Source organism: Dermacentor silvarum, chromosome 2 (genome assembly GCF_013339745.2).
Source record: "Dermacentor silvarum isolate Dsil-2018 chromosome 2, BIME_Dsil_1.4, whole genome shotgun sequence".
In the NCBI taxonomy this organism is placed as follows: domain Eukaryota; kingdom Metazoa; phylum Arthropoda; class Arachnida; order Ixodida; family Ixodidae; genus Dermacentor; species Dermacentor silvarum.
Window position 1 is genome coordinate 24069441 of NC_051155.1, and position 23538 is coordinate 24092978.

Consider the following 23538-nt stretch of genomic DNA (forward strand, 5'->3'; position numbering starts at 1 on the left):
GTGTCTCGCAGCTGCTCCAAATAGATCTGCGTCGATTCGGCACCAAACCGTAACTTCAGTCGCCAACATCCAATGAAGCAGCGCCGATTAGGCCGTGTAGCTTAGGCAATGTGGTCATGAGAAAATTCGGCGCTGGGCCAGGTGGTAACCTGTCGCAAGCCGTCACGGAAGGCTTGCTGCTGATATGTTTGTGCATGTTAGATGACGGCTCTTGAAGCGGCACGAAGTTCGCCACTGCGTATCCAACGTGATCTGCATGCCTATCGGCCCGAACTTTGCACATGCTTTCACGCTTTACAACATACGCGCCGCTTTTGTTGCCGCTTCCTTTGTCAGCGTGGCGTTTCGATCGGTCCTGTTGAACCAGGTGAACCTTCCATCGACAGAAGCGGCCCCGACCGACGGGGCACTGCTGCGAAATGCGGCCTTTGGGCACTGCGTGTGCAATCTCCCAGCCTCGGTTCGACATTGGGGAGCACTTGCAGTGCTCTACTACTACTACTCCGCTACTGCGTCAGCCGTGGAGGGGGGGGGGGGGGGGCCATCTGCGATGCACTCGGTGCTCCTTTTGCCCCGAAAACGACGTAAAACGCTCGCTTGGGTGGCATCAAGCATGAGGCGTTCTGCGTCAAACGGGACATATGGCTCTCCGTAGGTCTCTACACCGAGTGTATTGAATATTTGAAAAATCGAATTGTAGACGTTCGATTCATGAATAATCGAATTTAATTGCTCGAACATTCACTGTTCAATTGAATGCGGTGATATCCTATATTCGCGCAACCTTACTAACAAGCAGGGTTTGGATACGGACTAGTTGGTATTTCATTGCAAACTTGACTTACAGCGCATACATAGACAAAAGGACAGCAAGAATGACAAGTGCTGTCTTTCGTCATTCTAACTAACAAGTGCAGTTAAATGACTAACGTAAAGGGGACATGCCTTTATAAACGCTGTAGTTGGACTAGTTGCTGAGCATTTATGGTTATTGGCAGCTTGAAACTGACCAATAGAGAGGGACAGTACTCGTGTTGTCTGTCCCTCATGCACAGTAAAACCTCGTTAATTCGACCGTTATTAATTTGGAAAATCAGATAATTCGGACTTGTTCTCTGGTCCCAGCAGGCGTATGCATTATTTAAGGCGGCAATATAACTTGTTAATTTGGACCTATTTGGCCGCACGTTGGTTAATTAGGACAACTGTCAGAGCTTCGCGAGCGATGCAAAAGAGCAAAAACGGCGCTTGTATCCAACCGAAACGACGTGCCAGAATCCATGTCGCCATAGTCGTCAGTGAAAATCGTACGGGAATAACAGCAACACCAGAACGCTTCATGCCTATTTGTGCCTTTCAAGCCTTCATTCTTTCGTTAACCACTGTGCATAACCCCACGTTGCCCGCATGCCTTTATAACAACGTAGTCGTTATCCATGATTGCATCGATAGCCACCACAATTTCGTCTACAGAGGTTGCGGCAAGCAGTAGTTTCATTTTGCATCAGTGTGCACGTCAGCCTTGCGCCTTCAGAATGGCAAGGTCGCCATCTCTGATCGCGTTGATAGTGGCCGTGGTTTCTTTCGCAACAGTTGTGGCAAACGGTAGTTTCATTTTGACTCGGTGCATGCGTCGGCCATGTGCCTTCAGGACCGCAATGTAGCCATCCATGATCGCGTCGACAGCAGCCACGGTGTCGTCCGCAGTGGTTGCGGCAAACAGTTGGTTAGTTTTGACTTTGTGCGAAGCTGTCGAGGATGAAGAGCACCGGCTACATCGCGATGGATGAACGATCTGTTAGACACTACCTCACTGGCAGAAAAATAATGAGAATGTGTGCGTAGTAGTGAAAAGCATGTCTTAGATGAAGGCGCATGCCGTGGTCGCGCTGTGAAGAAAGTCCCGAGGCCTTTGCCGCTGCGAAAGCTAACCAGTCGCGAGATGACGAGAATTGTAGCTTCCACACTGCTATTGTGCAATATAGAAACACGATTTACTCATTCATTCAGTAACTAAAAGTGTGTTGATGTAGTAAGGATCTGTATATTGTTTTCTTCATATCTTTGGTAATTCAGCATTCCTTTATCTCCGACATATTTTCCATCCCGTGAAATCCAAATTAACGAGGTTTTACTCTAACCTTGATTAGCCTTGTTAATGACTTATGTTAATTAGGGAAATCAGGATAATTAGGGCTTGTCCTCTGGTTCTGGTAGGCATATTCATTGTTTAATCAAATTCATTAATTCGTGTGTATTTGCCCTCACACCGGTTGATTCGGGCAACTCCCAGAGTGTGAGCGCAGTAAATGTACAACGCAAATGAGCAATACAGTCGCCAACTGATTTTCTGGACCTTGCAGGGACTGAAAAATAGCCCAAAAAATCGAACAGTCCGAAAAACTCGTTCACCCAAAAAATACAATTTATTATGCTTAGAGCGGCTTAAAAAGTAGGGCATCGCTTGGAGGCGATCAGATTTGCTTGGATTTATGCAAGAGTGATGTCTCCTTATTATATAGTCGACAAGAACGTCACCACGTTGGCAATCTCCGTTGGGGGAGGTCGAAGAAACGAACCACATTTCTTCACGCAATTTTGCTCTCGCGAAGGCACGGGAGGTGGCACCGATCACACAAATTCGAAGCCACACAATCACGCACAAACAAGATGCAACAAAGTCTCCAAGACACACCTGCTCTGTGGACACACCACGTGCAGAATAGCAACCAAAACTTAAAAAAAGAAAAAACTGATCACCCATTTAGTGATTATGACGATAGTGTGGACCGAAAAAAAGAAAAAGTGTCGTCCCCTTTAGTGTTTTGTCAGCCAAGGAAGAGCAGGCATGGCCCCTGAGACTAGAGGATGGCACGCATTCTCTATTGATAGCATGTCCATCCCAATCTTGGAGGCTATAGAGTGGGCCACTGGAATCCAAGCCAGCTGACTGCTTATTGTGCTAAATAGAAACAGGTTTTGTTGAATCATTAAATAAGTAAATGCATGCCGATTTAGTAAGCATTTGTTTATTGTTTTTCTTAAAAGCTTCGATAATTCAGTGCTGTTAATTCGGACATTTTTTTTTCCGGTCCCGTGAAATCCGATTTAAACGACGTTTACTGTATTTGCAAGTTTTGTGTTGGAAAAAGCATTTGAACATGGCCCATGTGTGGCCATGGCCCATGTTCACAAACATGTGTGGCAGCACAAAGCATCTAATGTGGAGCACCACCTCTTTTCAGAGTACTTATTGCCCTGAGAAGAAACGCCCCGACAAGTATGGCCTACCAGCAAACTTCACTGTCCTCTCGGAGATGGGCGAGGTGGCAAACGCCATGGTGGACCAAAAGGTACAGCCAGTGCATCTACAGACATCACTGTCTCTGGCCTAGTTCTGTACATTGAGCGCAGATCAAAGTGCAGACTGGGAAACTAACCACAACACCAGTCACACATAATTATGTGGGAATGCGATGGGCAGTTGTTGCTTTCTGGCCACTGTTACAAATGCAGACAAACATGAAAATGCAACAATGCCTTATAGCCACATTTCATTTTTCATGTTTAAATTTGTGCTGATGGTGATGGACTCTTGTGAATTCAACCTTGATTATTTTGACTTTTCGCTTAATTTGAACCCACTATAATGTCCAGGCGAGAACCCATACATAGCTATGAAGAAACAAAACTCGTTTAGTTTGACCGCGAGAGCCTGCTGCTTCGGTTATGTCGACTCATGCATGGAGCAGCTACTAAGGCATGAAAAAGAAGAAATTCAGCAGACGGTGCTACCGCTTGTCGAAACTGTTTTACTTTACTTTTCCTTTCAGTGCTGAGGCAGCGTTTGAACATGGCGGCTGAGTCGAGCTTCAAGAGCACGAAGCAGAAAGTCATTTCAGACTTTCTCGAGCCATACAAAATATTTGAGTTAGTTCATTTAGCCGCCTTTGTTAATTCAACCTTTTGGATAATTCGGCAAGTTCTTCCAGTCCCACAAGGGTCAAATTAACGCTAGTCGACTGTATATTGGCTGTTTCTTAGTTCCACCCTGAAAAGGTCGTGAAATGATGCCTAATTGTTCGGCATATCAAAATTGGAGAGATAAGAAAATGGCTAAAATTTCCAACACTTTATTTAATAAAGTAATCCATGGTTATCTGCCACTTCCACAAAGCATTTCAGATAGTGTCCTCATGATTTATTATCCTCAATTTATTTAGCTAGAAACCTACGTTTTCAGCACTGTCATCTCACAGGAACACTTTCAGTGGCATGTCTAGCTTCTACTGCCCATAAGGTATAAAGCAACTAATGTAGCTGTAGGCCTCTTCAATACTTGTAATTAGGCTGGTGCGAATATTCAAAATATTGTATAGAATGTTATGCATACAGAAGGAAACGTCGAGCATCATAACATCCACCTAATATTTTTTGGTGTCTCTTTAGTAGTGTGATTAGTACGATACATTTGGTTTCTGACCATGTGTTTGATTGCCATCGTGTGCAGGTGCTGTCAGTGATCAAACGCTACGAGGAGTGCATCGACTACATCCACATGTCAGACCAATACTCGGGGCCCCGGCTGCAGGAGTGAGTGCTAGTCAATGCTGGACAAATACTGTGTGTGCGTTGCTATTCTTTGCAAACTCCCACACCCTAGTTCTCCTCATTGCCTGACGCAAAGAGGTTGTTCTTGTAATACAGCACAGCCTGGTCGATGTGTTCCTGTTCGCAATTCAGCTCTCACTCTGAAGCACTGGTTACAGGTGTGCAACAGCTGTGCCAAGCTGTGCCAAAAGCATGAAATTTGTTGAAATTGTGCCATGCTTCGAGAAGATGCCCCGACTAGCTGCAAAAGCTCCTAGTCACGCAGCCAGTTGTAGAAATCTGTCGTAATTTGATCTTTTGCAACAAGTGACGACCACTGTCAAATCTGAAGCACGAACGAGAGCTGCGGTTCGAGGCAAGTTCAGCTTCGAGTTCGCGTCTGGCCGCAGCTGCACTGCATGCGAGATGGCGCGAGTAGCAGCACATCTTCTTCATCTTTTCTTTTCATTTTTAATTTCACCGTTCTCAAAACGGTGCATTTTGTGACCGTCAGTGCTTGTTGTTTGAGTGGCGTATGCTACGGCTTCGCTTTCGAAGCTGGTTAGGTCTAGCAGCACCAACGGCGCTTGCTCGGCACTGAGCCGACAGCGGTAGACGGCGGTGGTCCGCTTGCATGGCCGACATGAAAACTCTCTGCTGGCGGGGCGTTGCACGGCATGCCGTTTCAGGAAGTTTGTAGCTAGTGTATTCATTCCTTAAAGAGAAAGAGCACTTTCGCAAATTTCGTGAGCAGCAGGAAATAGTTGCGCGTGCACTGCACTGCCGCATGTACGCATCGCCACAGCAAAGTTCATTGTATTTACACCATCTAGACAAAATTTGCTCCCAAAATTGTTTGTTGTAGCCGATAGTATGCTATAGCAGGGTCCATTGAAAGTGGAACTGGTTGCAGATAATATAAGCAGACCAAACTAAATGAGCACAGTAGTCTATTATATCCGAAAGTATGTTGTATGCAAATCCGTTGTAATGGCCGTGGTCTCATCCCCTGTCTTCTAAGCTCATAAAAGCGCTTCTTTCTCTGCCCCACGGCAACGCTGATCGAGAACGGGGCTTCAATGTAAATAAGCACCTTCTAGATTGACGGAACCGTTAATGGAAAGTGCCACGTTAGGTCTCCTTCAGGGCTATGATTGTGAGGTGACCAAGTTAACTAAGGTAACTTCTCAGACTTGACCTTTTTGAAGAGTGGGAAGCAGTCTCATGGGAAGTACGCAGAGAGGATGAGTTCGCACAAGCAAGCTGAAGACAGGAAAAGAACCCGCCTCGGAACAGCCCACTCTTGAAGCAGAAAGGGGACCTTTAGAGGACCAAGTGGCAGCTTGCAAGGCTTTGCTTCCTGCTGCTGAGGAAATTATCAACTCAAGTGTGAAGCAAAAAAGGCATGCACAAGTTAGAAAGTGGCGATGTGTTCTTTACGAAAGGAAATGCAAGCCTTGAGTAGACACTTCAAACACTTCGGAACTCGAGCAGAAAATGTTGAAAAAGGCGAAGCATTGATGTCATGTCAATGACATCTGCCCTAGTCATGTATAAATTGCTAGTTAGCTTGTAGTCATATGTAAGAGCAGTTTTTTCTGGTCTTGTAGGTATCTAGTGTAGTCTGATGCTGCTCAGGTGGAAGAGCTGTTTGATATGCACATAAATTTGGGCCAGTCATGTATAAGAGCACTTTGGAGTAGAAATACAAAATTTGTTTGCAGTTCTTGTACCAAACTTTTTCTTCAATGCTTTATTTTCTTGCTTGGTGTTATAAAACTTTAAAGCATTTGTATACACCTGCTTTGGAAGTTGGTATGAATTCACCTGAATTCTTGTTCCCTTGCCAGGCTATTGAACATTATGTTTGTCTTCTGCATATTATTCTTCAACCACACTCATACACTTTCTCAGTTAAGGTCCTCAACCATTTTTTGTAATTTCTTCAAAAAATTGCTCTAAATCCTATTTCAGCTGTTTGCACCCGTGCATGTAGTTTCCATAGGGTCATGCGTACTTGTAGACTTCTGTTAATTCAGTCCCGGCTCAAGGTCCTGGCTGGCGCCAATGCATTTCTATGGGCCCAAACTTTCCTTATTTCGATCCTGAAGTTGGCTTTCGATGAATACTGTACTTGTGCGTAAATAACGTGACCACGAATATAATGCGGGGAGGGGGGGCTTTTGGTCTCCCAGAAATTGAAAAAAAAAAATGTATTATTAAAATTACTATGCAAACATGAATCAATACCATAGAAACAGGAAAAAATGCTCAAAAGGGATGGCTGCAGGGCTTTATTCATCATTACTGTGAAGTGCCGTCACAAAATGAAGTGGAAGGGCGAGTGCTGACGTATTTGTCACTGTCAGCGAGAACGTCGTCGTCCATAACATCCACCAAGGGGAAGCTTATAGTAGGGGTGAGCCAAATGAAATTTGGGGGTGGGCCAGCACGCAATACGGCTAACTTTCTCCAAGTAAGTGCATAGCTTATAAAGGGTGTCCCGACTACCATGCACCAAGATTTAAAAATATGCAAATGCCACGTAGCTGGACAGAACCAAGGTAATGTTGTTTGCCGTCACTTGGACATACTCATATTATTTCGTGCATTCCACCTAAACACATAATTAGTCTTAGTAAATAATAAACTTCTCAGATATTATTGGATTAAAAGTGTAAATCAGAAAATTGTAGAGCAGCATGAAAAACTCCCGATACAGCTTTCTGTTGCTCAATACGTGCTACATAAATGTGTTTTTCCGAGAATGAAAGAAGGCCGAAAATACACGTAAAATTGCTGCGCAACTGGCCGCTCAAGGCACTTTACGTGTATAGTTTGATTGATATCGCAATGAAGACAGATTGGAATAGTTTTACGTTTTACCAGCCCAGAGTTGATTGCAGCTCTCTGGGTCTGGGGTGACATATGGTGACCCATAAATTATGTTAGCGCGTCGATTGGACCGCATAATTTGAGAACGTTTTCTGCTATCATCATGAGCGTCAGCGCGAGAGTATATAGTTCGATTGTATTTCCACCAATGTTTTCGGCTGTACAGGAAAACAAACGCCATGCCACCACTCGACCCACTCTTACATATTTTAGTACACTATAGTGACAAAGCGTGCTTCTGGTATGCGCTTTGTGTTGGTTTATTTTCCGTTTCATCGTGGTTTCGAAGTGCGCTGCCATATTTCGTTATCCCACTAAAATTCAGATTGGCCTTCTCCAAAAGGCGATTTTGTCTGCTCCAAACTGCTCCAAAGGCAATTTTACTTGCTCCAAAAATTGCTCCCAATTGACTGTGGCCAGTCCCACCCATGAGAGGACTGCATCACTGTGAGACTGACCATAGGCTGCCGAACTGTCTGGCTTTTCAGGTAGTTTAACCTAACAAACTTTGTCATCAATTAACCCCAAGCTCCACACTGCTGAACCATGTTTGAGCAATGAACCTTATCAGGCTTTGTTTTTAGATGCGAAGCATCTTATGCTCGGGGCTATGTCACTCCCTCCCTATCTAAGCGTCGTAAAAGTCGTCATGACTCCACATAGACACAAAAACCCTGTACTTATTGAACTGTATTCTGCTCTGTACAAGGCATACCTGTCTAACCAGCATATTATTATATGCTGGGTGCCTGGCCATAGAGGCATCGAGGGCAATGTTCTAGCTGATGAAATGGCCACATCAACTACATTGCGAGCGCTTAACCCTACCGCTTTAATCCCTGTCAGAGATCTCAAGCCCTACTTGAGAAAGAAACTTCGAAGCCACTGGCAGCGCTTGTCGGATGCCGGAACGAACAATAAGCTCCACTTAGTTAAGCCACAGATAGGTCCCTGGCATCCCGTTACGAAAGTACGAAGAACTAATGTCCTCTTCTCTCGTCTGAGAATAGGACATACATACGGCACCCACAATTTTCTCTTAACGGGAAATGACCCGCCAACCTGTGGTAGATGTGGAGAGAGGCTTACCGTGCTCCACGTCCTCGTGGAGTGCAGGGAAGCCGAAAGAGAGAGAAAAAGGCACTTTCCTCTAGCATACCGGTGCCATCCCTCTCCATCCGGCTATGTTTCTTGGCGACGAACCTCTCTTTGATAATAAGGCTGTCCTGGATTTTCTGAGCGATGTAGTATTGCATGTTATTTGCCCAATAGTTTCGTAGCGCATCCTCTCTCCAGAGGATGTCGCCGCGATAGTAATTTTGCATAGCACGCGCCTCCAGACCCTTGCGTTTCAAAGGGTCTGTCAAGGCAGCAGTGCTTTTTGAAAAGTTTTATCTGTGATATGTTTTCGTTTATCGTCATTATATTGCAATTTCTTTCGTGTTCATAGTGCACCTCATTAGCCATTGCCATAATTTTATTACATATATATTTTACGCATTTTACAGCGATTGTTTTTAGGCCCTTTTACAGCTACGATGTGTCTACCTTTCGCACTTCATTGCTCCATTGTCCACTCATGAACACTGGCCTGGCGCTCTTTGGCCATACCTGGCCCTTGCGCCATTAAACAGCATACATCATCACTCCCTCCCTCCCTCCCTTCATCCATCCATCCATCCATCCATCCGCCGTGCGTCCACACCCCTACTGCGCATGCGCATCCTCCTCCCCCTCCTCTCCTCTCCTTGTCTCATCGCCTCTCGGCATTCATGCGCATCCTCCTCTCCCTCCTCTCCTCTCCAACACTCCTCTCCGGATTGCGCAATGAATGGCTACACCTGCGGCTCCGCGCGTGATAATGCGAAGCAGCTTAGGTTAGAGGCTGTAGTTTATACAGCTGATAAAACTACCTTGAATCGACCCCATAGCTGCTTCGCATACTACTCAGGGTTCCCCTACGGGAAGATGGTGTAATGTTTTGCTCTCCATTTCCTTGTCTCGCTTATAAACAATCAATAAAAAAAAAAGTCAGTCCTCTGTAACAATGCAGTGACTGCAGTCAGTGCAAGCACAGCCTGTTGAGTGCTGACTCGTATTCTTGTCCTCTGCAGGGATACACAACCCACCAAGCTGCCGGAGGTCAAGAAGGTGCTCCTATTTGGATTTAATGGTCAGTGATATCCTTCAGAGGCTTCTTCCTGTTCAGCTTGAACCGTCAGCATATGATGATCTTGCTTGTATTGTGCACTTCCAAGTATGAATATATAATACGTAGTATATTTGAAATGGAATTCAGAAAAAAAAAAGTCATATATCCAATATTGGAAAACTTAACACAAAGTTTGATGCTTATCAATTTCATGCAAGAGAACATAGGGGTGTGACATCTTAACCTATTGCGCCATTTTGATACAAACGCATGCGCCAGACTGTGCCAAGCACAGAAAATTGACCGAAATTCCGCCACGCTGTGCCAGAACAGCTTCGGCATGTGTGCTCCAGAAGTGGCCGCTAACAGCGAGCGGATTTTTTTTCTGAAAACGAGTGCAGCTGTTCACATTTTGTGCACATCCTCCCGCAGAGTTTCTCGTAATTTTCACGCTTATTATACTGGACTTTCTGGCGCTTACGGAAAGAGGCCGGCACGCGTGCGGCCACTCCCAGCTGTTGTTCCTGCTGTCATGATTGATGGCCAGGGCAGCTGTATTTAGAGTGCACTAGAATACGGTTGAGTGGGCCGAGCAGTCCCTAGCTGAGGCGCAAAACAACGAAAAGTAGGCTGAGGGCACTTCGAGCGAACTAGATATTAGAGAGGCGCATGCTGCAGCAGGTTCAGCGGGCGGGCGTCTCTGTCCCCAGGGCCGGTATAACGTAAAACTATTCCAATCTGTTTTTATGCCCATATGGGCGACGCCTGAGCCATTCTGACCTATCACGAAGGGCTAATGGTGGATTTGGAATAAAAAAAGTTGCAGTTTCGCTCAAAAGGCAAAGCATCGATTGCGATAGCAAATTTGTAAACATCTATAGGAAGTAAGGATAGTAATTTTATCGGCCGTATAAGCTTGCAAACATTTGCTTACTAACTAAATTAACAAGCATGGTGTCACGCACACACAAGCAATTGTGAACACATCTCACTCGATGACCGCGCACATTCGCTGTCGAAACGCTAGAGTGAGAAAATGCAACAGCAGCATCAAGCGAATTGCCCTTCGTGCTGCCTCTCGCTTCAACGGCAACTAAGCGGCGAGAACACAACACGCATGAAGCTATCAGCACTCTGTCCCCATCGCAGATTGCTTTCAAGATAGGGCCCGTATGGCCGTGCTATATGCAGCCGCCGCTGAAGTAGAACCCTCCCCTTTCCTCCCTTGCGCATGCGAGATTGGGCCACCATCGTCAGCTCACCCTCGCCCGCTTTGATTTGCACATACAGCATGTGCCGACGATGTTATTGCCCTTGACCATTACACAGACCGTAACACCGATGGTGACAGCAGAAATGCGCCTGGAGTGTCCTTATAATTGGCAATCAAACAAATTGGAATAGTTTTACGTTATACCAGCCCAGGGTCGATTGCGGCTCTGTGCCTGCAGTGACATAAGGTGACCCAGAACTTATGTTACTACGTCGATTGGACCACATAATTTATGCACATTTTCCGCTATTATCATGAGCGTTTGCGCGGGTATATATAGTTTGATTGTAGTGCCACCGATGGTTTTCGGCTTTGCAGGAAAGAATGCGCCGTGCCGCCATTCGACCCACTCTTCTTTATTCTAGTACACTATAGCTACAAAGCGCGCTTCTTCTAAGCATCTCGTGTTGGTTTATTCTGTTTTTTGTCTGTTTTTTGTCGTGGTTTTAAAGTGCACTGCCATATTCCATATTTCATTATTCTGCCAAAATTCATATTGGCCTGCTCCAGACTGCTTCAAAATGAAATTTTATTTGCTCCAAATTGCTCCAAAATGAAATTAGTCAGCTCCAAGCTGCTCCAAAACACAATTTTACTTGCTCCAAAATGACTTTGGGCAGTGATTTGTAACTAACATAATGTAACTTCATTGCGTGGAAACAGTTAACGAGACAAGGGGGGAAACGACATACACAGTGTATATTGCTCCCTTCTGTCTCCTCCTTTGTTTCTGCGCTACTAAGTTACATCATCATCAGCGTATTTTTATGTCCACTTCAGGACGAAGGCCTCTCCCAGCGACCTCCAATTGCCCCTGTCCACTAGCTGATTCCAGTTTACGCCTACAAAGTTACATCATGGACTAGCAACTAGCCCAAACTCTGATATTGCCAAACATCCTTGATAATGCTTTGTCTGGGCCTTGGAAGTCAAAAGCTCTTCAGCATATGTCATAAAAAAAGTTAACTCGTTCCGCTGGATTTGTACAGTCAACAAATTATTTATACTCGGCAGGAACCACCTAAAATTCTGAGTTAGATGTCTGAAAAATCAGATTCACCTGAGTTTTGGGGCCTTTATTTCAAACAGGATTTGAAAAAGCTTGTCAGCTCGTTCCTGTATGCAAGTACGCTTGCTTGCAACCAGGTCATCCTGTATTTTGGTTCAAGTCGTGCAGCTGCTATATACAGATAAAAGCATTTTGAGAGTGCCTGGGCCAAATTCACATCCCATGGCAACTTCACGTGATGTCAACCATTTTCCAGCAGCAACATAATCACAGTTTCTTAGTTGTCTCCTACCATACTCATTTCATTTCAGCCATCAGTACAAACAGGGGTGATCCTGTTGGCACATTGTCAAGCCGTCTGATGATTCCTAGCAAAAAAAAAAATCACCACAGTAGACAGTACTTCAAAGGTCACCTGGGGCCGTGTCACCATTTAATGTGGTATTTAACAGATTTGACTTATGTGATGAATGACAAGATGAACAAGATACAAATTAACAGTATGCAGACTTGCAATTTTGGTAGCTTGACTTGGCAAGACTAAAACAATAACGTGATCCTTTTATTTATACAACAATTTAGCATTGTGGAGAAGCCAGCAACACATTTGTTATCAACATTTCCAATGCCTCAAAAATTTATAAAGTTTTTACAGCTAGCACGTCCTTTTGCTACTGTCAGTTTTGAGAAGGCATTGGCAATAAATCACAACCACAACATAGGGCTGTCTGCACGTCATGATGGCTCAGTTTCCATGCATTCTGCAATCATGCAGATGGAGTTCAAGAAGATAAATGCACTCTGTAACTCACCCAAATTTTGCTATGTCTGTGAAGAGCAAGTGGTAATTTCTCGAGGATTTATGAATAGGCAAGCATGTCAATTTTCAATGTCTGAAATATCAATCGGAAAATTTGTGTTGCTAGTGCTGTAATGTCCCTTGATGGATGGATGGTAATCTTATTGATGCAGCCTGCATTTCGTTATTTGTGTAGTTATCACGAATATGCCATATTACCCAACTTTGTGCTTATATATTTGGCTCCGTGCAGTACCTGGCATGGGTCGAGTGTCAGCTGAAACCATGGAGGAAATGAAGCCACTCCTCCAGCTGGTCTTCTACTGCATCGACAAAGTGCGCCGCTTCAAGCTCAGCAAAGAGGTCAGTCACTGCTCTTTGAAACCTCATTATGTTGTAGGTCTTGATATACCGTAGAATTCTTGGCATACCACAGATTACTCTCTACGTACAGTGATGCTACCGCTGCGCCGATTGCGCCGAACTGCAGCGAGAGGTAAACTCTGCTACGTGCTGCTACATTTCAGCAAAATATGAGAAATCTGCACCCCCTCTGCACCGAAAGGTCTGCTCAGGGTTTCAAAAACTTAACTAAGTCCTCAAACGGCATTTTTCCGCACCATCGAAATCGGCATGGTTTGGACCAGCGGCTGTGTTCGCTCCACGGTGGACCGAGCCAAGCCTCTCTGATTAAGCCTGGAGCGTTCAATACCTTCCGCCCTGCAGTGTGTGGGTTGCTTAGGCAACTGACAGTGTCACTTTCCAGGTGGCAGGAAGCAATTTTGCTGGCGCCAAGCCAGATGACCCCGCGCTCCTCTCCTGTGTGACCAATGTAAAATGGTGACCCAAGTTTTGGACGCTGTACACACGGTGTCTCGCTCAGTTTTCTCGAAAGTAATGCGCACAATATTGCAGACATGACGCTTGTGACGAAAGTTGCCGCCATGCAATTTGTTGCCCTGCTTTCGTTGGCGCGACGATTTCTCGGCTTTAGGAATGCCATATGGCCGCTACAAAGTGTTTCGTCAACTCTGCACCAAACCGCCACTTTTGCGGCTGGATACTGACAAAGCGGGTGCTAGTTAGGTCTAGTTTCATGTTATATGGCCGTAACAAAAATTAGTTGCCAGTCAACGTGGTGACAAGCAGCAGGCAGTCACAGCAAAATGGCCATCAGTATGTGCGGAACAGTAAACCGCCTCGGCAGCTGAGCATGATATCATGGGCTAGAAGCCAAGATTGGGCCCGCAGGTGACATGCCAGCAACTACCGCAAGCACTTTAACGAAGTTTGTTTTTTTGTGCTTACTGAATGGAGTGGTGAAAGCTCACACGTAGGGAGAGAGCTCCAAGCTGAATTTGCGCATTACAGCTTAGTCTGACAGCATTGCACAGTCACAGGTGCACAACTCCACATTGCAGCATGCATCAAGCTGTGTGACGAGTGAAAGCGACGTGTCTAAGCATTGTTGACCATTGCTGTATTTTAAGTAGATAGTGCCAACAGTGAAGCACAGCACAGCAAAATTGAGTAAATTTTTTGTACTGCTGGGCCAAATTCACATCCCATGGCAACTTCACGTGATGTCAACCATTTTCCAGCAGCAGCATAATCACAGTTTCTTAGTTGTCTCCTACCATAGTGTTGGCACTATCAAGTAGATAGTGCCAACAGTGAAGCACAGCACAGCAAAATTGAGTAAATTTTTTGTACTGCTGGCACTGGAAAAAGCAACAAAATAATTTTACAGTTAAAGTTCATGTTTTTGGACTGCTCGATTATTCGGCCATTTTTGCGAAATATCCTAAAATTTGGTCAGAGACTATTTTATTGCGATAGCAATTATATGGACACTCCAAAGCAGATTTCTGCCGTCGGCGTTGCCGTCGCCGTGAGGTTCCGTATGACGTCAATAGAGATGAAATCGTCACCGCGCGCCGCCGAACGCTGTATCTGCGAGTGAAAGGGCGTGAGGGACGCGCGCTTTCACGGGGAGTGAACGCACGGCGGAGAACAAACGCGCGTTGCCGCGCTCCCTTAAGGGCTGCAGAAGTAGGCGTCTCTTTCCTCCTTTACAATCACCTATATGTAGAGCCAGTGGCGTAGCCAGAAATTTTGTTCGGGGGGGGCTCAGGCTGCAGCGCGGCCTCCTCCTTATAGAATTTGTCGAGGGATCAAATGCATAAATAATAACTGCATTGCCAATTCCATTGTATATTAGATACTGCAAACGAATTATTGAACGCTATGCACTGTCCATTAAAATATGTATGTTGTCATAAAAGAATAAATTCGTATGCCCCAAAAATTGTGGCAGAAATGACTGATATCAATGCGTCTGTGTTTTTTGTCTAATTAATAAGTAAAGAAAACATCACATGGACTTTAGAACTATTGACCCATTTCGCGGAGCAGTTTGTTTTAGAGAAACGAGATGGCGCTCACGGAGGCGCGCCATACCTCTCCTCAGCGACCGCACACGAATACGAAGCCATTACCGCTTCTGTGCGATCAGCTGTCGGAAATGCAACTGAGTTTCCGCTAACACACTGTGCTCCAATCATGCTAGATGGAATAATGTGGATTGAAGACGTGTGCAGTAGTTGGCTGCAAAAATAGTGACTGGCATGTTAAAGAATAGAATGAATCTGTGTGGCGAAGTTCGCGGACCGCTGCTGCAACTGTCCGAACGGGTTACCGGCACTTCGTGATGTACAGCTTTCCTCGATGATACAGAAATTTGCACATCCGCCAGCCTTGTATCGCTAACCTTCAAAGAAAGGGCTTGATCCCCAGAACATCGGCAAGAATGAGTACCACTCGTTAAACAATGACAAAGGGAGTAGCGCTGCTTCCTGTCATAGTAAGTTTCGCGCACGTTATCTATACACATCTGTCCAAATGGCAGGAAAACTTACGCCCACTATATCGCCGACGTATCAAGAATAAGTGAATGGGCTCACACTTGAATATATGCACACTGTATACACGCAATAAATGACAGACTACACCTATGGCGCACCAATGGTCGAAGCTGAATGTTTCGTGATGGTCCACAAGAGTAAGCAAGTTACTAGCTGCAATATATATTTGCTACAAGGTATTACAATGTACGACACAGCTGCGTTTCAAGCCTTGTGCGCCGCAAGAAGAAATCTATCGGATTCGGAACTGAGCACACCCACGAGTGATTAGGCAGAAAATAATCAGATAGTGGCTGCACCGAGGAACTTCACTGAGTCAGAAACTGACAAGCCACTGCTTCAAAATATTTGCCGAATAAAGAACAAAGAGCAAAACACACTAATACTGACTAAATTCATAATCGGACAGCTTGGAATACATATTTAGCCCCACTTTTAGAACAACCACCATATACGCTTCTTATGCCATTTGGACATAGCTTAATCAGCTCCGAAAGCGTTTTGCATGTTCTCTGAAGCTGTGATCAAAGCTTCGTGTCGTCCATCTAGTCACCGTCTATAATATCTCCGAAAACAGAGGTTCTCTAAGCCGTGCCGGCGTCATACACTTCCATTGTAAACAAGGAGGCAACGGAGGCGGTTGAGGCAAGCAATGGACGCGTCACCACGTGATCAAATATGGCAGCGCCCACGGGATCGCCGCGAAAAGGGTCAATATCAGTTCGAAACCAGCAAAGCAGTGCATGCAGCTTATATGAAAAACGTAAAGGCCATGAAATGAATAAGTTGAGGACAAATATTTTGATGAATCTTTGTCATTCAATAACCTTGTTTAGATTTTTCTACATGTGCAACGGCCAGGAAGAAACCTCAATGACGCTATCCCTCGTTGCAATCAATTGCGCAGGAGCAGCTGTAACTCGTCGTGTGTTGTAATTACACCGACATAATACTCGCAGCAGTGAGTACAAATAAAAAGTGGGAGTTCTGCAAAATATATGTTAGAAATTGCGAAGATAGAATGAAATACAGTCGACGTCCGATTTCCCGGACCCTCAAGGGACCGCGAAAACGTCCGGGAAATCGGGCAGTCCGGAAAAACGAATGCACGTGAAAACGCACCTTTTTGGTAGGTATTTTTCGCTGACGGAGAGGGTCACGGCCGGAGTACAAGATTCTCATTGCTATTCAGCCAATGCATCGTTTAGGTGGCTCTGAAAAGAGCCGTTAAAAAAAAAAAATACGACGTGGCCGGCGCTACCTCATAGGTCAGCACTTGGGCGCAAAGAAGTCGCTTATTTTATTTTGCACGGTCCGCTTGCTCGCGATCATGTCTGCCTCAATTTCAGTCAACGTCATGTTGCCGCTGTACACCGATGACAGTGTCATCAGTGCTCGCGTCAACTCCGAGCTCGTTGGCTGTGTAGGAGCTGGCTCTTCGTTCTCGGTGTCGGAGTCGTCGGAATCCTCCGTAACTTGACGAATGATTTCGTCATCGGTCAACTCCGCACATAGCTCAAGGTCTTTGTCAGCGTCGGCGAAGCCCTCAAAGGTTATCCCGGCTGGAATCGACACGCCGGCAGCGCGCAGATCGTCGAAGGCAACGTCCGCGGATGGCAGTTCGTCCACGGAGGGCAGTTCGCGGTTGGCAGTTCGTTCGAAGGCGCGGACGAAGACGAAGGAGCAGTCGGTGCCATCGCTGTAAACGGCGAATCCGCTCGACGAAAAGCGCAGCACGAAACAGCTAGGAACTCGGTGGATGCTGAAGGTCGGGAAACGTGATCACTGAAGATAGCGCGCAGCAGCAAACGATCAACCGCAGACACGACCGCAGAGCTGGCAGAGCTGACAAAACAACACGCGAACGAACACAGTGAGGTTTGGCTTGGCTAAGCTACGGCTGGCAACGGATTGACACGTGCGGTTTCGAGGTTACGGCAGCCGCGGTGCGGCGGTGCTGCTGGCCACACCTGCGATGCGAGTATGGTGGGTTCGAGGATATGAAAACAGCCAAAATGGCGGCGTCGGTGGTGACTTTCGGTCGGCGGTTAACAGTAAAAAGTCCGGGAAATCGGATGGCGAAGGCTATAAGCGTCCGGAATTTCGGACTTTTTAATACATTGACTCTATGGGGAACTTGACGGTGCCACAGATGAGTCCGGGAAATCAGGCATGTCCGGAATTTCGGGCGTCCGGGAAATCGGACGTCGACTGTATACAAATGCGAAGATACAACTCACTAAAGGGCAAAAAAAGAGTCGCTGGAAACAAAGTTCACTGCTTGTATACACAAAACCTCGCAATAAGATATTTAAAAATACGTATGAGTCTCCAATAAATCTACGTATTTAAGCAAACGTCAGTGTATATAATGCGTCAAAGAAGACAAATAAACATGTTGCTCAATCACAGATAGTAAACTTTGCGCACAGAAAGACAGATGATCTAGGCAAGAACATAACCATGATCGCAAAAATCGTCATATGTACTTGGGCCATGCAGCGGTCGCGACAACGCCATGTGGGTAGAATAATAGAGGAATAATGCATAAATCAGTACGAAAATGTGTAATTTAACTGCCTGCACAACGCCAACAATTATTCTGCACCCAAAATTAAAGGAGGGTATTCCTTCGTTTCAAAAAATAAATAAAAGCAGGTAGCTGAAAATGAAAGAAAAGGACAAACTAAGGCCACAGATGATGTGGTAAGTTGAACTACCCAATATCCAAGTGTGTTTTTGGCGAACGCCGCGTGGGCCGGGCTTTCAATGAGCAAGGTCAGTCAAAATTGGTTATTGGTATTCTCGTAATTTTTGTATTCGCGTGATTATTGTGATCATGATGCTAACTGCTATAATAAACGGCGAAAACTTCTGCGGTTTTAGAAGCTAATGAGCGGTCATACGTTTTCATAATTAAGAACTTATGGACCTGAAGGAACAGTGCTTTTTACTTGGATTGATTTTTGCTGCTTCGCTATCTAAAGGACAAACTTCTCTCGACGGGAAAGTTGAGCGAAGCGGTCAATTACTTCGGACACGTTGATGCCGACGTCTCTGTGGCTGTATAGAAGCGCCAGCCTAACCATGCGTTCCCAGGGTGTCTACCAACCGGGAAAACCGGGAAAACAGGGAATTCTCAGGGATTTTGAATATTCTGGAAAAACTCAGGGAAAACTCGGGGAATTTGTACCTCTATCAGGGAAAATTACTCTAGGGATGGGCGAATATAGGGTATTGTCGAATATTTCATTGAATAATTCTATGTTCGTTATTCGCTTCGATTCGAATTCATGGATTCAATATTTTCGAATTATGCAGCGGTCCCGAATAGGCAGCCAAAAGCCACGGACGGCCGGCACACATCTTGGAGGCTATGCTTTACGTCACGGCTGCCATACATCAACCATAAATCTTGAAGGCTATTCGTTTTTGCATTAAAGAGCCTGAAATGTGCGGCGCAGAAGAGCAGAAACGGCGCTAGTGCACAGCCGAAACGAAGCGGCGGAGTCCGCATGGCCATAGTCAGCAGCGGAAATCGTACGTGAATGACAGCAACGACGCAACGCTTCGTGCCTATTTGTGCCTTTATTGCGTTTACCGCCGCGCATAACAACGCTTTGGCCGCGGGATTTCATAGTCGCCACCCATCATCGCGTCGATAGCTGCCGCGGTTTCTTTCGCAGCGGTTTCGTTTAGTTTCGTTTTGACTCAATGCGCACGTCGGCCGCGTGCCTAAAGAGCTGCCTAGTGGCCAGTGGCGCGACGGGGGGGGGGGGGGGGGGGGGGGGGGGATTCGGGTGTTGCAACCCCCCCCCCCCCCCCCTGAGGCCGACTTAACCCCCCCTTTTGTTTAACCCCTTTTCTTTCCTTACGCATTTGAGTGCTGCAACTAAGATGTAAGACGCGCAATCGTCTGCACACTCGCAAAAAGCGCATTTTTTGGACAATTAATTTCCCGTGAAGAAATCGAAATTAGTGCTGTTTAGATGGTATTGACAAGCTGTCAACCCCCCCCCCCCCTGGCAGAGATACTGGGTGCGCTACTGCTAGTGGCCATCCATGATCGCATAGATAGCGACCGCGATTTCGTCTGAAGTTGTTGCAGGGAACGGTAGTTTCGTTCTGACTCGGTGCGTGCGTCGGCCGGGTATGGTCACACTAGCGGCAAGTTGCTGCGCGTCAGCGCCTTGCCGCGAAGTCCACCGTAGCAATCGCGTCTCGCCGCGCGGCAGCGCGATATGATCTCGCGCGCTCTCGGAATGCGGAATCACCGTGAGCGAAAAGGGTGCGATCAGACAGCGTCCAGAAATCCCTCTATAGAACCGCGAGAGACAACAATCGTCGATTGATAACCCGGCGCGGAGCGGCGGAGGTCCCGTTTTTCCATTGGCTCCGTGACGTCACCCTCGTCGCTCTCGGCACCCTCGGCAAGCCGTAAAACCCCCGATTCCTGCCGCTTTTGCCGCGCGCGTCATGATGCGTTGCCGCTCGCGGCATGACGCGGGCGTTTTTGCCGCTATCGTGGGCAAAGTCGCCGTTCATAATCGTGTCGATAGCGGCCGCGGTTGCGACAAGCAGTTGTTTCGGTTTGACTCGGGGCAAAGCTGTCGAGGATGAAGCGCACCGGCTACATCACGATGGACGTGCGATACGTTGGCTGTGAGCTTACTGGCGAAAAAATTATCGGGATGTGCGCGCGGTAGTGCAAAGCGTGTCGGAAATGATGGCGCGCGCCGCAGACGTGCTGCGAAGGAAGTCGCGAGGCCTCAATCGCCGCTGCGAGAGCTAATCAGTCACGAGATGACGAGAATTGCAGCTTCCGCACTGCTTTTGTGCTAAATAGCGAAAGGATTTGCTCATACATTATACTAATAAAATCGTGCTGACGTAGTAAGCATTTGCTTATTGTTTTCGGCATACCCTGATAATTCGGACATTTTTTTTTTCAATCCCGTTAAATTCAAATTAACTAGGTTTTACTGTAATATGTAATATATACTGTTCAATCTATTCGATTCGAAATTATTTGACCAAATCAATACTTGCTTCGAACCTCAAATCCACTATTCGCCCGTCCCTAAATTAGCTGTAATTTAATTGAAAGGGAACGAAAGCTGTGGTAATGGAGGGAGGGAGGGGAGGCGACGTTTAGCTGCGCCCCCAAATGCGTATTTATATAAAAATGTGGTGAGGCGAGAAGGTGGTAAAGACTTCGGACGCTGTTCGACAAGTGTCCCGTTCGGATCTCGTCGAAAACTTCCGAGCCGCCCCCAGAGGCACAGGCAACAGTCACCAGCGCCGTGCGCGTTCGCTGCGAACGCGGGCAAAACGCCGAAGGCGTCGACAACAGTTCGGCGCATTGCTGGTGCTGCTGCATGTCTAAGTTTATACAGCTGATCGATAAAACTACTATCCTTACTCCGTAAAGCTCTCCACTAATTTGCTATCGCAATTGATGCTGCGCATTTTTTTAACATGCTTACTAAAGAGTGACAGCATCAGGCAACATGGTGTCAGCCCATCTTGATGTAAAAGAAAGTTCCGTTTCACTCAGGGAATTTAGCAAAATCACTCAGGGAAAACCTGGAAAACTCAGGGAATCTGAAAATGTCAACTTGGTAGACACCCTGGTTCCACAGACATTGTAGAGCGCAAGTAGTTTTTCAGTAAACTCTTGTTAAAAAAAAATATTCTCTCTGCGCTGGCAGTGGTCACTGGAAGGGTGACTAGAAGCTGCAGCAGTATTTACACATTTACACAGAACCTGCTGTCGCAATGAGAGATGGGCATCTATTCCGGTGCTAAAACCTAAAACACTCCCTTGATGTCGTTGGCATACTTGTTTAGGTACCTTGCAGAAACAGTAGGCTGTTCGATTCCAGCGATGTCCGTCGTTTCGTCAGGAATTATGGAGAAGCAGCCTGCTTTTGAATCTAGGCTTTCTTTGATAACGTCACCACAAATTTCTATAATTTGGTTTTGTGCGTCTGCGCTTAAATACGAGACATTACTGGGGCAACTTTCCAAATGGTTCTTCAGATATGTATCTCCACAATCAGCTCGCATGCGAAGAAGCACTCTGAAAATGTCTGTATTTTCAGCAGGGGCATTGCTTAAATCCATAGGGCCCCTGTCCCTGTGGCCACGGAGAGCCAGACCTTGTCGCCCGCAAAAAAAAAAATCTCAATAATACGCCGTTTATTTTCTTCTGTTTTCTCATATTTTACTTTGCGTGCCCTGGTCCAGCTGATCAATTACATTGGGCACGCTTCCTGAAAATATTTGGAGAAAATTATCAGCTGCTAGCTGACAGTCACGGTGATATTTAGTATTTTCGTGTGTGTGGGAGATTGCGAGGCGCGCTTCCATTTATGGAACGGCTTGGACACGAGCGTTCCAGTGCGCGCATGTTGGTCCAAGTTTATAAGAACATTAACCCCATCAAGTTCTAGAATTGAAAATCTTTTAAAGCATGCCTTCGGAAATGTCAGCACACCTTTCGCGTCAAAAGTTTATGAGAACTTTATATCCATAAAGTTTCGTAATTGAAATCCATGCGCTCCGTATATTCCGCGGCCGCTGCGAGATGCCGCAACGCGCCCGCTCGCTATCGAAAAGCCGTTGAAAGTTTGTGCTCGGATGGGGCTCCTTGCGTTACGTGACTCCAGGTGCAAGGGCGTTGTCACAAAATCCAGCCCCAGTTCGCAATGTTCGTGCCGAAATGTCTTTTCGAGCGTGCAAAAGACATTTTAGACAAAATCCAGAATGATTGCCGGCGTCGGTGGTAGTTTTGGTCGGTGGTGCATGCCCGCACGAAAAAATTTCGGGGGAGGCTGAAGCCCCATCAGCCCCCCCCCTGGCTACGCGCCTGTGTAGAGCAAACGCGCCTTCTTCCGACACGTGAAAGGCCGTGGGGGGCGTTTAGCTGCGGCACCAAGTGCCGATTTGTATCAGAGGCTCCGGCAATAGTCACCAACGCCGCACGCATTTTGTGCGAACGCGGGCAAAACGCCGACGCCGTCGACAACAGATCTGCGTGTTGCCAGTCCTGCTGCATGTCCAAGTTTATACAGCTGATAAAGCTACTATCATTACTCCGTATAGCTCTCTACAAATTTGCTATCGCAATTGATGCTTCGCCTTTCAGGTGAAACTGCGACAACTTTTTTATTATCAAACCTCACTCAGTCTGCTTATTTCACATTCATTTTTGTTTGGGTTGAGGTGATGAACCAGCGACCACTTACTGCTTTGACATGGCTTGCCCACTGTAAGAGCTCCATATATTATAGTTTGCAGTCGCTTTCGTAAACCTGCTCCAAATTGCATTTCTGACTGCTCCAAAAGCTGCTCCGAAGTGGCATGGGCCCGTAGCATCACTGGACATAGTATTGTAGGAAACGTCATGGTGGGTAGAGAACAAATCTGCAGTTTGTGTATGGCCACCTCTTCTTTGATCTGCTGGCATTAAAAAAATGGTGGAATATAACATTTTAGAGCACTTCCATTTTGTTATGATGTAATGAGGAGCGTAGCTCTGCTCCCAAGGTTTTGTTTTGTCACAACACTGCCAACATGAAGTGCACTCATGAGTCGCCCAAACTGGGATGCAGAAACTGCGATTTCAGATTCCCCGTTAGAACGTTTTGTAGTGTATCCATGACGTAGCATACATTTCTAGAAAATTTCAAGTAGCACGCAATGTCAGACTGATCCTAAAGCAAAGCTTTAGCTGAGAGCCAACTTCGATGTTGCCTATTCAAATACAGTCAAACCCGGTTATATCGGACCCACAAATAACGAATTATTGTGTATAACGAACAGCAGTAAAATCCCCTTGAACGTCAATGATAAACTTTTTATTTTATATATCAAATTACCTACATATCGAAC

General features: G+C 46.1%; 1 protein-coding gene across 1 annotated transcript in view; it reads left to right on the top strand.

The window, feature by feature from the left end:
* LOC119441365 (PAT complex subunit CCDC47-like) overlaps window positions 1-23538 on the top strand; it is a 57575-nt gene that overhangs the window by 21023 nt on the left and 13014 nt on the right. The window contains exons 3-6 of the mRNA XM_037705979.1: window positions 3246-3353; window positions 4511-4593; window positions 9600-9658; window positions 12972-13081. Coding sequence (XP_037561907.1) covers window positions 3246-3353; window positions 4511-4593; window positions 9600-9658; window positions 12972-13081 — 360 coding nt within the window. The remainder of the gene's footprint in view (window positions 1-3245; window positions 3354-4510; window positions 4594-9599; window positions 9659-12971; window positions 13082-23538) is intronic.